The sequence below is a fragment of the Musca autumnalis genome, unplaced genomic scaffold (genome assembly GCF_047663935.1).
Source record: "Musca autumnalis isolate F117 unplaced genomic scaffold, ASM4766393v1 scaffold_1, whole genome shotgun sequence".
Classification (NCBI taxonomy): Eukaryota; Metazoa; Arthropoda; class Insecta; order Diptera; family Muscidae; genus Musca; species Musca autumnalis.
In genome coordinates this window covers 177,072,486-177,086,376 of record NW_027411644.1, presented here as the reverse complement: position 1 = coordinate 177,086,376, position 13,891 = coordinate 177,072,486, and the positions used below count along the sequence as shown (strand labels likewise).

At 34.9% G+C, this 13,891-nt stretch overlaps 2 protein-coding genes across 3 annotated transcripts; both read left to right on the top strand.

The window, feature by feature from the left end:
- Positions 1 to 2,133: 2,133 nt before the first annotated feature.
- Positions 2,134 to 11,199, top strand: LOC141388787 (prolyl 3-hydroxylase sudestada1-like). 2 transcript variants are annotated; one of them, XM_073959121.1, is made up of 8 exons: positions 2,134 to 2,337; positions 9,110 to 9,200; positions 9,260 to 9,399; positions 9,463 to 9,660; positions 9,721 to 9,915; positions 9,977 to 10,455; positions 10,517 to 10,658; positions 10,727 to 11,199. In XM_073959121.1, exons 1-8 carry the CDS (start codon positions 2,277 to 2,279, stop codon positions 11,050 to 11,052), a joined length of 1,632 nt encoding a protein of 543 aa, XP_073815222.1. In that variant the 5' UTR covers positions 2,134 to 2,276; the 3' UTR covers positions 11,053 to 11,199. The 2 variants fall into 2 exon arrangements, with proteins under 2 accessions (XP_073815222.1, XP_073815221.1); XM_073959120.1 differs by lacking the exons at positions 9,110 to 9,200; positions 9,260 to 9,399; positions 9,463 to 9,660; ... (2 more) ...; positions 10,517 to 10,658; positions 10,727 to 11,199 and adding an exon at positions 2,685 to 4,596 and having other exon boundaries at positions 2,135 to 2,337.
- On the top strand, positions 5,756 to 6,669 carry LOC141388788 (uncharacterized). Its single transcript, XM_073959122.1, has 3 exons — positions 5,756 to 5,924; positions 5,991 to 6,305; positions 6,368 to 6,669. The coding sequence occupies exons 1-3, from the start codon at positions 5,862 to 5,864 to the stop codon at positions 6,521 to 6,523; spliced, it is 534 nt and encodes a 177-aa protein (XP_073815223.1). The 5' UTR covers positions 5,756 to 5,861; the 3' UTR covers positions 6,524 to 6,669.
- Positions 11,200 to 13,891: the final 2,692 nt, after the last annotated feature.

Genomic DNA, 13,891 nt, shown 5'->3' with positions numbered 1-13,891 from the left:
TAATGTTGCATTTTGGGTGATAACAGAAATGGCAAATTCTGAGGAATACCAAGGAAATGAAGTGGAAGTTGTGTTTAGCACCATCTCCCATTCTTTCCAAGACTGCGACCCCAAAAGATCCAAATCGTGTACATTACTCTCTCTAGGAATAACAATTGCAGACATGGGTTGCTCCTGATTGGGTCCTTGTATAGTTGTGAGCCGCTTTATGCAGAATGTACCTTTTTGATCTGTCCATACCTGAAAACTCGATTTAGGCCTTCCTTCACTGATACATACCACGGGCAACGTTTTAGTTACAGTACTTGCTCGGGCATTACCGTGAGATAGGGATGGCTCTCACGGTAATGCCCGAGCAAGTACTGTAACTAAAACGTTGGGTGGGTTGGCCCGACACACTAGGTCCATCAAGAATGATCTTCACGTTCTAGAGAGGGAAGCCCAACCATACTGGATAGAATCCCCTGCTCAACAAGCATTTCAAGTAGTTTTGAATAGCTTTCACATAGTCGCAGGTTCTAATGTAAACAAATATAGTGTGAATAAAGTCCACAACAAACCAGAGTAGTTTTTGCTCAACTATACTTGGGATATTGCAGTCGTCTAAATTCTTAGGCAAATATTGATAGCACCATGCACAGCACTCTGCGTCTTTTAATGGTGCGATGCCAAACCTAGTCATATAACTCCAGTGGATAGTTACATGCCATTCTTGGAACTGAAGGTAGACCCAATTTTGTACCAAATTCTGAAAGAATTCAGAGATTCAGACCGAATTCGTAAAGAACTCTGAAAAAATGTTAGCGGTCAATGTCCTAAGCTTTAAAAAACAAGAACATTCGTTTTATGCAACTATAAACATTATGGTAGAAATTTATAATAATGATATTTCTTTCTTTTTATAAGAATAAAAACAAAAACGCCCATTTGTTTTTAAATTTTTAAGTTGACCTCAAGCCAAATTAAAACCAAAGAAAATAGCGTCCAAAGGTCAACAATAACCTCACAACATAAAAAATCTCTTATTATTTTTTGTTACTTTCAACCTAAAATACAATTAATTATCATTACAGATACAAAATATTCGTATTTTTTAAAATAAATGTTCACACTTAAATTTTTTTGTTCAACTCACTTTGATTTCGGTAGTGAGAAATTTCAGCAGAAATTTGCCTCTTTTTCTCACTTTTTTTACATTTGTAATAGCTAATTTTTTCACGAACGTGAGTTTTGCTCACCCTCTTGTTGTTTATAATAAGGGAACAGTGAGAACATAACATCACTCACGGCGATATGATGTTTATAATAGGGGAGGAGGCGAGAAAGAGAAAACTCACGGTGAGAGGCCGTTCATAATTGGGCTGTGTATGATTTTCTCATCTGGCAAAGGTTGAGTTGCTATCCATAATCGAACTCTTAGATCGAATTCCATACTAGTTTAATTTTATGAAATTGCTGTAGTGGGGGACTCGATCTAAGAATGCTTGAAAGTTTCAGCGTGTCTTTAGTGCAATTCGAAAACGGACATTTATTTCCCGAAGATTAATGGTATAATCATAATCTCAATGAATACCAGCTGTAAAATTTTCAAAGTGGTCGATAATTCAATATTCCAATTTGATCAATATTTGATCTCGAGATTGTACGTTTAACGCGCCACTCAACGAACCATTCTGCTTGGCACTTGCCAGCGCCAACCGTATTATTAGGTCTGCTCGTTAAGTTCGCAAGTAAAAAGTATTTGCAAGTTCTTGCAACTACTTCTCATTTCTCTTGTACTGAACAAGTTTGTTATCGAACAGCATTTTGTAAGTTTGTACAAATTTGTACAAACTTTTGGGTAATCGAACAGATCTATTTTCTTGTGGGCATAATAGTACGTTTATATATAACCAGATTTAACAAACCCCTTGTGTTTCAAATGTCAATTCCATTGCTTATATTTCAAATAAATCCTCATAAAGAAGATTAGCCCTGCAAAAGGCTATAATATAAACATGGCCTAAGTAGAATGTTTGGACTGGATTCGGAGCTTTAATGAATTCTGTACTACACAAATACTGCGTTGGCAACACAAAAATAACGACACAACAAAAATCGATAGCAAAACTATCGATAGTAAAGCTAATCGATTAATAAAACCGACCTAAATAGCCCTATACATACGGCAAAATTTTTGTAGCATTGATGTGCTGAAGTAATTCTGTTCGAAAAAAATACATTAAAAGAAGAAAAATACTGCAATTAATGCTGAGATTTGTACATCCTATTTAAAGATGGACACAACAAAAAGTGAAGAAAAACATCTGGACCACAACAAAGAAGATGCAGCTGAAGGTGAGTTAGAAATATTGCTCCAAGAATATAGTGTGTGTGTGGACTAAGTTGATGGGATAGATAAGATAAAAATAAGGATGGATGGTCTTAAATAGCTTCCTTCGGCCAAACCCTGAGAAGATTTGATTAAAATAAAATCAAGGGTTTGTATGGAATTGTATGTAGTTTTCCCGTGCAAGTCTGTGCAAGGCAAGTCCCTACCTACTTCATCCCCTTTAACCCTTTTAAGTTCAAGTGCTAAATAGTGATAAAAAGAAGAATGCATTTTAGCGTGATAGTTTTGCATAAGGTATGATTCAAGTGGTTATTAATAATGAAAACATATTCATTGTTCTCTTATTTTCCAGATGTGGTCAAGAGTACAAATGGTCATTTGAATGAACCACCTCAGGCAAAAATTGTAAAGCTCCAGGAAAAGGAAGGACCGCAAACCATTGATTTGTCACTGAGTGAGAGCTACGCATCCGAAGAGTATGCCCTCCAATTGAAGAAGCAGTGGTTTTCAGAACAAATTGCTGACCACAAAGATGATACAACCGGTGTTGAACTGTACACTGATCCCTTCCAAATATGCCTTCTACCGAACCTCCTAAGGAACACAGAAAGTTGCAAACTATTAGTTGATGAAATGGTTAAAAAAGTTCATTGGTCAAGAAAGCAAATGGATTTGTATGAATTCTACCAAAGCACAGACTTGTCAAATATGATTGAATGTAAATTCTTGGCCAATTTTTTGCAAATGCTACGAAGATCAGTACGGCCTTGGTTGGAAAAGTTGACAAATTTAAAATTGGACTATGTTTCGGCGTCATGTTCTATGTACACCTGCGGTGACTATCTTTTGGTACATGACGATTTATTGAAGGACCGTCAAATCGCCTTCATCTATTATCTCTCACCATGGGAGGGAAATGAACATTGGAAGGATGACCAAGGTGGTTGTCTGGAGATATTTGCCAGTGATGACAAATGCCTGCCTCGTTTTCCAGTAAAAAGAAAAATATCACCGAAAAATAATCAATTTGCCTTTTTCAAAGTAGGCTCCAAATCATTTCACCAAGTTGGAGAAGTTACAACGTTCGACTATCCTCGCTTAACCATAAATGGCTGGTTCCATGGTGCCTCCAATGAAGACTTAATTGCCGATGCTTTAAGACCCTTTGCCAAATTACAATTCAAACCTCCAATATCAGTGAGCCCTCAATCCTCCGTAGAACATTTGCTGAATGAGGTCTACCTGAAACCTACCACCAAACGCAGTATTCAAAAGAGAATAGAAGATAATTCAGAAATTTGTTTATATGAATTTTTCCGTAGAGAAATTTTTGAAGAGGCCTTAAAGGAGTTACTCAATGACGATAAGCTGAAATGGTCCCGACAGGGACCTGCCAATGCACAAAATTTCGAAGTTCTGGATTTGAGAACAGCTTCAAAAACCATAATACAAATAATAGAACTATTTTCAAATACTGAAATGTTCAGCCTATTAAGGGACTATACAGACTTGGATTTATCTGGACCAAATGCTAAAAATCCTCAATATACATTAGAAATCCAAAGATGGTCGCATGGTGACTATACCGTCTTGGGAGATGGTGCTATATGTGAAGATAATACCCTAGATTTAATATATTACCTTAACGCCTCTGAGGGTGCAGCAATAATAACATATTTATCGCCGGACACAGAACAACCAGGTGGACAAAAACAAGCTGGCGGTGATGTTAGTGATACTGATTCATTGGAGGGTGAAGGTTTTGATGATGATGACGAATCGGTTCTATTGACCATAACACCAGTAGATAATGCCCTAAACATAGTTTATCGTTGTGAAGGTACAACGAAATTTACAAAATATGTATCACGCAACACACCCTTGGACAGGGGACCCGTGTTTGTTATTTCATGCAGTTATAAGGAATGAATAGAGCGAGCACAGAATATGGATCCAACTTCCCACTAACAAATTGCTAATTTAGTTCTTTGTAATCTTCTCAGAGAGAAGTGCCTGTTTTTTTAATACATTTTTGTTTCATTGTTTAATGAACGACTTGAATCACTGAAATCTATTTCCTGATCTACACATATATTTTGTCATTTGAACGAATTTTTATTAACTATTCATCAATTTGCATAAATAGTGACCAAGTATATTTTATTAAGATATAAAATGTTGAGCACATACATACATACGTATATAAAGTGTAAAAAGAGAAGCAACAATGATTTTTGAAGAATAAAGAATATTTGAAAAGTGAATGTTTTCGGTATTTTTTCTTTTATGGCAATTTTTTTAGTAATTCAATTCAATTTATTTTTATAAATGGGAACCTACATACACTACTCCAAAAGCTTAAAACTAACAATAAATTAAATTTAATAGCCTTAAAATTCATTAACAGGATGTAATTAAAGAAAATATAAAGATCTGTTTAGTAAATCAGCTAAGCTAATATTAAAAATAAGGAACATAAACAATCATAACAAAAATCTGTACTAGCCAAATATTATTAATCTTCAAAATCACTCCGATTGAAATATTCAAATAACTTCCTTTTATAACAGATTAAGGAGCCACTGAATGTCTTAAGATATTGCGGTAAACTATTGAACACACGGGCAACCCGCACGAAAAAGGATTTTTCTAACAAAGGGGTCAAAAGCGGTACATGAATTTGTTTATTCCTGTCAGATCTACTAAACACAAATAACTGTAAAACAGAGTTAAGAAGTCGTGTAGTGAATATTTATTTAATATATCAAATTTCTTTTATAAGTCTTAAGGTAAGGTCACATTAGGCAAATATTTGCTCCAGCGACCGGCAGTGTGCGCTTACTGAGAGCAAGTGAGTAAGTCAGTAAGCGCACATAGCCCGTCGCTGGAGCAAACATTTGCCTAATGTGACCTTACCTTTAGATTTCAAACCCTTCCAAATTCAGGCAAACAATCAACAACAAAAATGTATCTAAGATCTCAATGAACAATTTTTCTGAGTTAACAATTTCTATTTGTTCTAAGACTTCTACTTTATCATTTCTTAAATTTTCATGTTAATATCTCTAAATACTTCGAATTACACCTTATTTACTAGGAGGCTGGCAAAATCAATAAAAAAGTTTTTTTTTTATAGTTTTTTTTTTCAAAAGCACTAAAACACTTCAAATCACGCTTGATATTGCACAGAAGTTTAGCACTGACAACTGGCTAGTTCTTTGCAAAGATGGGAAGTCAAATTCCAATCGGCAACTTAAACCGCGTTTTTCTTGAAACTATATTTTTTGAGATGTGACACTCTTTGAGTAAATGAGTGATTTGTATGTATTTATTTTATTTGCTTGGTATCAAAATCACAAATTACATCAATTAAAAACAAATTATTTTAATAAGCATGAAGAGCGTTCATTTGTTTGTAATTTTAAAAATATCATTTCATATAAATATCGAAATTTCAAATGGACCTTTATGTGGGAACTAGTTCTCAGACAAACTCTGTGTGCTAATTCTAAATCAAAACACTGCTGGCATGGGAAGAGTACTTCTACTTTTTAATGTTATTCTTTTGTGCGGAAGAATAGCGGAGGCAAAGGTATGTAATGAGAAATTCATTCAATACGTCCACATTTCTCGCATCTGTATGATTTTTTTCCTATAGCGTGATTATAGCATTGAACTTGAGTACATAACTCCCGTGATCACAAATATTCCATTTATTAAGTCCCTAAATTTTTCATTGACCAATAAAAAAGCTGCCAATATGGATGTAATTTTCCAATATAAATTGAACAAAATACCAGTTCGTGCATCGGCATATTTATTAACCAAGGGCAAACGTCGCATAACACTATTTGAAAGCCCGCTGGATATATGTGAGAGTCTCAACAATACAGCTCCTAATAAATTTTTAGCAGTATTTAAAGATGAAATGTTGAGAACATCAAATGTACCACATCATTGTCCATTACTTGGGGTATGGTATATGTAGTAATGAACTTAATAATGCTAGCTTTGTTTTTTCTTTCTCTCTTTTAGAATTTCCTCTATTCTGTACGCAACTATACTGTCCATGAAGAATACTATCCATCGTTTTTACCCGAAGCTCGGTGGCAATTTGATATAAATATTAATAACAATAGGAATGTAAAAACTGGAATCGTAACAGTTAGAGGTCGCATTTGTAGAGTTTGACAAATGAGTCCTAAAACAGATTTCAGTTTTTTTTTCAATTTTTTTTTTGCAAAACTAAATCAAACTCTCTATCAAAATATACAACTTTTTTTCTGTAATTATATAAACAAAAAAAAAAAAAAATCATTAAAACTCGACCTACTAACCCATTCTTTTAACAGCTGCACAGTGATCGAAATCACTGATCTAGCGGCGTGAAAATAATAACTTACAAACGAGTTGAGATATGTTTCTGAAATTTTGCACAAACTTAGTCTGGCTGACTTCCGTTTCGTCAGTTGCTTTACAAATGACTGCAAATCTGCGAAGTATTATGTTTCTTAACGCCGTTGTACTTAACAACTGCGAACCTACCTGTTTCAAAACGTCAACAATACGCATTTTTAACGCAAGTAAAAAGCAAACATGTGTCATTTTTATTTCTGATGCATTTAGTTGCATTTTGGAGGAACAATGTATTCGTGTGCAACTGAAATATTTTGACGAAGTTTAAACAACACAAAGCAACTGGCAATACGGTAGTCAGGAGCAGAACTTTGACATTGGAGGATCTCGGTAATTTGGTACAAAAGTTTCCATTGCTTCTAGGATGTTTGATATCCACGTTTGATATAGCCCTCATACAAGAACAGTACCTCCCGATTTTCGGATTTTATACCCCTTCACGAAAATTCTCTAAATTCCGCAATTATGGTCCAATCGATGGAAAAACTTTAACACTTTAACAGTTAGGTCATTGTTTGTCGCTAATAAACGAATCCTTACGAAAATTCATGAAAATCGGATCGGATTTTGAAATAGTATATAAGGCCCAAAATACTCAAAATCGTCCAAAAATGCATATTGGGGCTATACATAATCTGATTTTCCCAAATTTTTGTAGGATCAACTGCTAAAGCTTTTTTGTCGATTGGACCATAATTTCGGAATTAAGAGGCCTTTGGTCCCATAAAAATTACTATGGAAACAAAGATCGCACGGTTGGAAGGTTTTTTTTTTGTTTTCCAAAACTTAGTGGATATTTTGTACTGGATTGACTGAAAGCCAGGATGTTGCGACCAGCGGCTGTCATCTAAGCACACATGTACTGCTATAACAACAACATTATCTATATCTGATGGAATCTATTTGTTCAGCAAGCGGCACTTGCTAAATAGAAACTCCAACGCCTCTCTTCTCTTTTGTGTCTTCACAGCGAATTTCAGCGGGTTTTATGTTGCTAAATCGAATGACATATTATCCTGAATAGTCCGCATCTATGTTCTAGTTGGCGTCTGTGGTCCGCCACCACGATATAGACCTTCTGAATTCTGCCGATGTAGTCGTGAGGTCGGTACAGATACAGTTACTCTTGGTGCTTATAAATATACCACTGGTTTGTTCGTTTTTGACTTCGGTCGGAGCATGAAAACAGATACGTCTTTATAAAACATATGTATTCTTGATCAGGATAAAATTCTGAGTGGATCTGTTCATGTCCGTCTGTCCGTCTCTATGTGGTAACCACTCTGGCATTCAGCCAAATTGAGATAGAACGATAAAACTTTGCAGAGATGCGTCATTATTCAGGTAAAGTTCGAAGATGGGTCATATCGGTCCACGCTTTGGAAAAGCTTTCATATAACGGTACCGCCAATTACAGGTATTTTGGAGTTTTTAGATACATTTTCTGACAGAATAAGGAATAATTTAGCGTTTAGGGTTTTCATAAACAATTTCTCCACCAAAAATTGTGGACATAGGTATATGTTTGAAATAGCCCCAATATCGCGGTACCGCCCGATTTAAGGTATTTTGAAGTTTTTAATAAAAACTTCAAAATACCTTACTTTTATTGACATTTTCGTCCCGAATTGGATTTAGTTTGGTTATCAGTGGTCAAACAAAAATTGCGAACATAGGCCCACGTTTTAGTATAGCACCCAAAAAACGGCTTCAGGTATTTTCATATTTTTATCAGCATTTACAATTAGGGAGTCGAAGTTGGGACGGTTGGACATGTAATCGTTAATTTGATCACCGTCGCCCTGCACTATTTGGCTTACGTTGTATATAAGAGCTTCGCAAGTTCAATGTGTAAATCTCCTTACTAAGTCTTAAAACAGTCCTAGATGCTTGAAACTGATCCATGGAATCCATAGAAAGGAGATCCTAAATGACGTTCAAAACATCCTGAGACGTGCTTCTGATTGTTTCGAATTTCCCTTCACATCCATTCCTCATAATTGAAAATTTCCCCTGACGGTCCTCGACTCATTGTTCAATTCGCAGTTAGTCAATATATAAACTGGTCTTTCCGCATTTTACAGCTTGTGTGCGTGTCCGTTTGCATCCAACAGACTTTTTACTGTTTAAAGTAGATTTATAAAATTTTCCCAAATTTTAATTCGATGAGCTCTTTGGTCTGTTCCAGTACTGCAAGAATCTAAAAATTTTACTATTTTTTTTATATCATACAAGGCAAATTGTTATCCTAGTAAAAAATTTTAGATTCTTGCAGGTTCTGGAACAGGCATCATGTTGTGATGTGCATGGGTTATGACATAGTCGACTTATTTATTTTTTAATGCATTTCTATTTTTTCAGATAAATTTCGTTTATATGCAACCATTGCATTTATGACAGTGGTCATCATTGTCGGTGTACCAATGTGGTGGAAAACTACTGAAGTTTATAGGTGAGCAGAAAAGCACACTATAAATATAATCATTTTTAATTTTCTCATACATTTCCTAGAGTTGGTCTACCTTCATCGGATATTATGGAGCTGAGTGACAAACCATTGCAAATTAAAATCAAGATTGGCATCTTCAATGTTAAGAACGAAAGAGCCGCACTGATAATAAATGAATTGAAAGAAGAATACGGTAAAAGTGGTAAGATTCCCAAATACAAAACACAAATTTCACAATTGGTTTCACGAAAATTCATTATTTTAGACATATGGTCCCTGGAATTTATACACAAAAGCAATTTTGACAAAGCTAATACAGTCAAAACTCCAGCTGCTCTGGAGGCTTTGATTCTAAAAGAAGTTGTATTGAAGGAAGGTGAATTCGCTTTTATTGAATGGCCAAAATTGCAGGAAGAAGTATTGATTACCAATGAAAGGACAGCATTGATACGCAGTGACGCCAGTAAGTGAAATATAATTGCCAAGATTAGTCTCCGATTTATTAATACAATTTTGAAAATAGGTTCCAAAAAATTAATGCAGGTGTTGAATACCTACATTTTGCAAACACATCGTGTCAAACAAATTTTGGCCAAAGACCAAATGGATTCCTTGAAATCAGAAGCACCACAAGCAGAATATGATGTTACCGTATCGGTTTTAAATCCCAGACCCGATATTATGGATGCCAAATGGCATGTACAAATGGCTGTGGAAAGTAAGTTTTAATCAATCTCCAAAGGCACATACAATTACCAACAAACCGTGTTTATTTTTAGCTTATTTAAAACCCTATTTGGATCAAGTTTCCCATATTTCCAACTATACCTTAACCACCCAATGGAAATATCAACTTCCATTTGAAGCCGATTTGAAACAAGTTCGTGACAATTCCATATTGAATCGTCATTATGCCTTGTCAGAATCGTCGTTACCTCACATTATTACCGCAATTGAAAAGAATCTTGGTTCAGGTATCACCGATAAAACACCCTTAAATTTGGTTGTTTATATTACACCATGTGACATTGCTCCAGTTTATATTTATAATACCAAAAATCAAAGAGTTTCTAAGGATAATATCAATGGATTTATTTCTCCAAAATGGGGTGGCATAATTATTGCCAATCCTTCAGTGGAAATATGTCGAGAATACAATGATCATCCTACGGAGAAAGTTAAGTTCTATGTTCAAACCAATGATGTTATGCAGATAATGTTACATCAATTGCAGAAATTGTTGGATATTAGTGTGGAGGTAACATCACAACAAACCTTTCAACTATATATCTTTACATTACATCCACTTTTAATTTTAGGTAACCACAGATGGTGTTAAAACTGTGGCTGTTGAACAACTAGCACCACGCCTTTGGGAATATGAATCGTATTTGAGACGCAGTGCCATAACTCACATTACAACAACCACCAATACCCTGCAAAGCTTAATTAAATTATTGGGTAATTAAAGCAGAAGTCTGAAAATATATATTCTTTGTTTAACTCTTTCTTCCTCTCTTTCTCCACAGATAACATCAGTTATATTGTAATTAATGATGATGTGGGTAAGGCCATTAATTTGGCCTATGAATTGATTTTGAAAGCCAAAGAAGCATTGGCCAACCATGAATTAATGAAAGCATCAGAGTTAGCTCAAAAGGCATTTATTGCTTCCGAGCAAGCATTCTTTGATGCTAGTCTCTTGGCCCAGTTATATTTCCCCGATGAACAGAAATATGCCATTTACATTCCCCTCTTTTTACCGATTATGGTTCCTGTGGTAACATCATTTTCAATGATGATAAAATTACTAAAGAAACAGCGTGAAACCAAAGCTAAAATTAAAACTACGTAACTTATTTGTGGGACCAAAATATTTTTTATACTACAATTCTAAACTATAAATGTGGTATTAGTTTTTCTTTAGTTATAAAATATTTGTATTATTTTTCGTAATAAATAAAACCTAAAAAATTTGGCTACAATTTAATGAAAAAAGAAATTGAAAATTCCCTTCGCCGGGATGAAATCATGATATTGATAGCGATCACCAAATTTTGCAAAACTGTCAGTTCGTTTTGTATACTTAATTAATGTAATCAGAGATTAATATGAAGTTAAGCAAAAGGGGTTATGGGGGAATACTCCAGGCTTAAAGCAATCAGAGAAAAGAAACAAAATATTAGAAATATGGTGCCCTGATATACATATCTCCCAATGGATATAATTCCCAAAATCAATTTTGTAGTTATGTCCACGTCATTCAATGTAGAATATAACGCTCAAAATTATTGGTAAATCAAAATAAATTTGTTTTCAAATTAAGAATATAAAAAAATTCCGAGTTCGAACTTTATTTTTACCCTCCACCATGAAATATTCCGTAATAAAATATAGTAGTAGCAGTTCTCTTCCTGTTATTTTAGACCGAACATGTAGATAAAAACTTCAAAATACCTGAAATCGTCGGACCTATTTCCGCAATTTTCGGTGGACTACTGGGAATTCTAAATGCCAAATAAAATCCAAAAGACGAAAATATCGTTCAAAACTTCAAAATGCCCATAGTATTAAAAAACGTGGACATATGTGAACATTTTTGTTAGAGAAGTTTTTTGAACCCTAAATTACATCCAAATTGGACCGAAATAGCCGATAAAAGTTATATTTGTGTAACATGGGGCGCCTTCGCCACTGGGGCGGCTACGTCAGCGCCGATTTTCTCGCAAAATACAAGTGCTAGAAAAAATCCGTTGAAGGCAAAATTGTGAGTTTAATGAAGATCTATCATCTCCCAAAAGTTGGCAGTTGTGTCATATGTATGATAGCGGACGCACGCGGTTTTGTGTTTTCATGGTATTGGGAAAAATAATTATGGTAGGTATTTTTAAATGGTTTTATTTAGCTCACCCTGTTTGTTTTATTATTTATTCTTGGGTCAAATTTAGTAATTCAAATACACCCTCTTCCTGTCAACCGATTAATCTGAAATTTTGTATACACTTTGGATTTTGGTGACAATACAATTATGTTTATTCATTATCATTATAAATTCAAGATGGCCGCCGCTACAAAATGGCGGACAACGTAGGTTTTATCAATCCCATCAATAAGGGTATCAAATGAAAGGGCTCAACAAGCAGAATACAATATACTATAAAAAATTTAAATCCAAGATGGTGGCCGCTACAAAATGGCGGATAACGTAGGTTTTATCAATCCCATCAATATGGGTATCAAATGAAAGTGCTCAACCAGTAGAATACAATGTACTATATAAAATTAAAATCCAAGATGGCGGCCTCTACAAAATGGCGGATAACTTAGGTTTTATCAATCCCATCAACATAAGTATCAAATGAAAGGTCTCAACAAGTAGAATACAATTTACTATGCAAAATTGAAATCTAAGATGGCGGCCGCTACAAAATGGCGGATAACGTAGGTTTTATCAATCCCATCAATATGGGTATCAAATGAAAGGGCTCAACCAGTAGAATACAATGTACTATATAAAATTAAAATCCAAGATGGCGGCCTCTACAAAATGGCGGCCTCTACAAAATGGCGGCCTCTACAAAATGGCGGATAACTTAGGTTTCATCAATCCCATCAACATGGATATCAAATGAAAGGTCTCAACAAGTAGAATACAATTTACTATGCAAAATTGAAATCGAAGATGGGCGCCGCTACAAAATGACTGATAACAATTTTTTATCAATCAAACCAATATGGGTATCAAATAAAAGGGCTTTACAAGAAGAATACAGTGCACTATACAACCTCAATATTTAAGATGGGCGCAGCCACTAAATGGCGTATAATTAAGATTTAAATTTAGTTTAAATGTCCATTACTCGTGGGAACGAAATGGTAAAAAAAATATAAACAATACAAACACAAATAAAACAGAAACTGCAACACAACGTAAAAGAAGGCTTCAAAAAGCGAAAGAAAAGTATAAAGAAAAACGAGCTAAAGAAAGTGAAGGTGATAGAAATAGTCGATTACAGAAACGACGGGAACAATTAGCGTCAAAAACACCTGAGCAATATGAGGCCAGGTTAAAAAAGCAACGTCAGCGAAAGCAAATGACGGCATCAGAAACGCCTGAAGAATATGAAGCCAGGTTAACAAAGCAACGTGAGCGATACACACAGATGATAGCGTCAGAAACACCTGAAGAAAATGAAGCCAGATTAACAAAACAGCGATACACACAGATGTGTGTTGCCTTTAATACTATCATGGGCTTCTACAATACATAAAATGCAGGGCAGCACTGTGGATCACGCAGTCGTATACTTAGGTGCGAAACTGTTTGAAGAAGGTCAAGCCTACGTGGCTCTTAGTAGAGTAAGATCTTTGCAGGGACTACGTATAGAGGAGTTGGACTGCAATAAACTAACGGGCAAGAAACCTTGCAATAATGAAGCACTAAATGAATTAAACAGAATGCGAAATAAAAACTAAAAACTAGAAAATAAAAATAGGTAAAAAAACGTTTTAAGTTAAACGGTTTTATGTTAAACATACATTGCAATGTTTAAGATAAATGTACTAAAAACCAAAAAATAATAAAATAGATACAGTCGTGGGAATTATAAACATATGCATAGACTAGACTAAAATAAAACCGTGGGGCACGTCAATTGTCTACAAATTATCGACTTAATGTGCGATAGAAGAAT

Excerpts from the sequence above, each read along its gene's own strand:
- LOC141388787 (XM_073959120.1), top strand. The coding sequence starts at position 2,277 with ATGGACACAACAAAAAGTGAAGAAAAACATCTGGACCACAACAAAGAA. Across the intron at positions 2,338-2,684 it reads CAAAGAAGATGCAGCTGAAG|ATGTGGTCAAGAGTACAAAT; the intron begins GTGAGTTAGAAA and ends CTTATTTTCCAG.
- LOC141388788 (XM_073959122.1), top strand. The coding sequence starts at position 5,862 with ATGGGAAGAGTACTTCTACTTTTTAATGTTATTCTTTTGTGCGGAAGA. Across the intron at positions 5,925-5,990 it reads GAAGAATAGCGGAGGCAAAG|CGTGATTATAGCATTGAACT; the intron begins GTATGTAATGAG and ends TTTTTCCTATAG. Across the intron at positions 6,306-6,367 it reads ATCATTGTCCATTACTTGGG|AATTTCCTCTATTCTGTACG; the intron begins GTATGGTATATG and ends TCTCTCTTTTAG.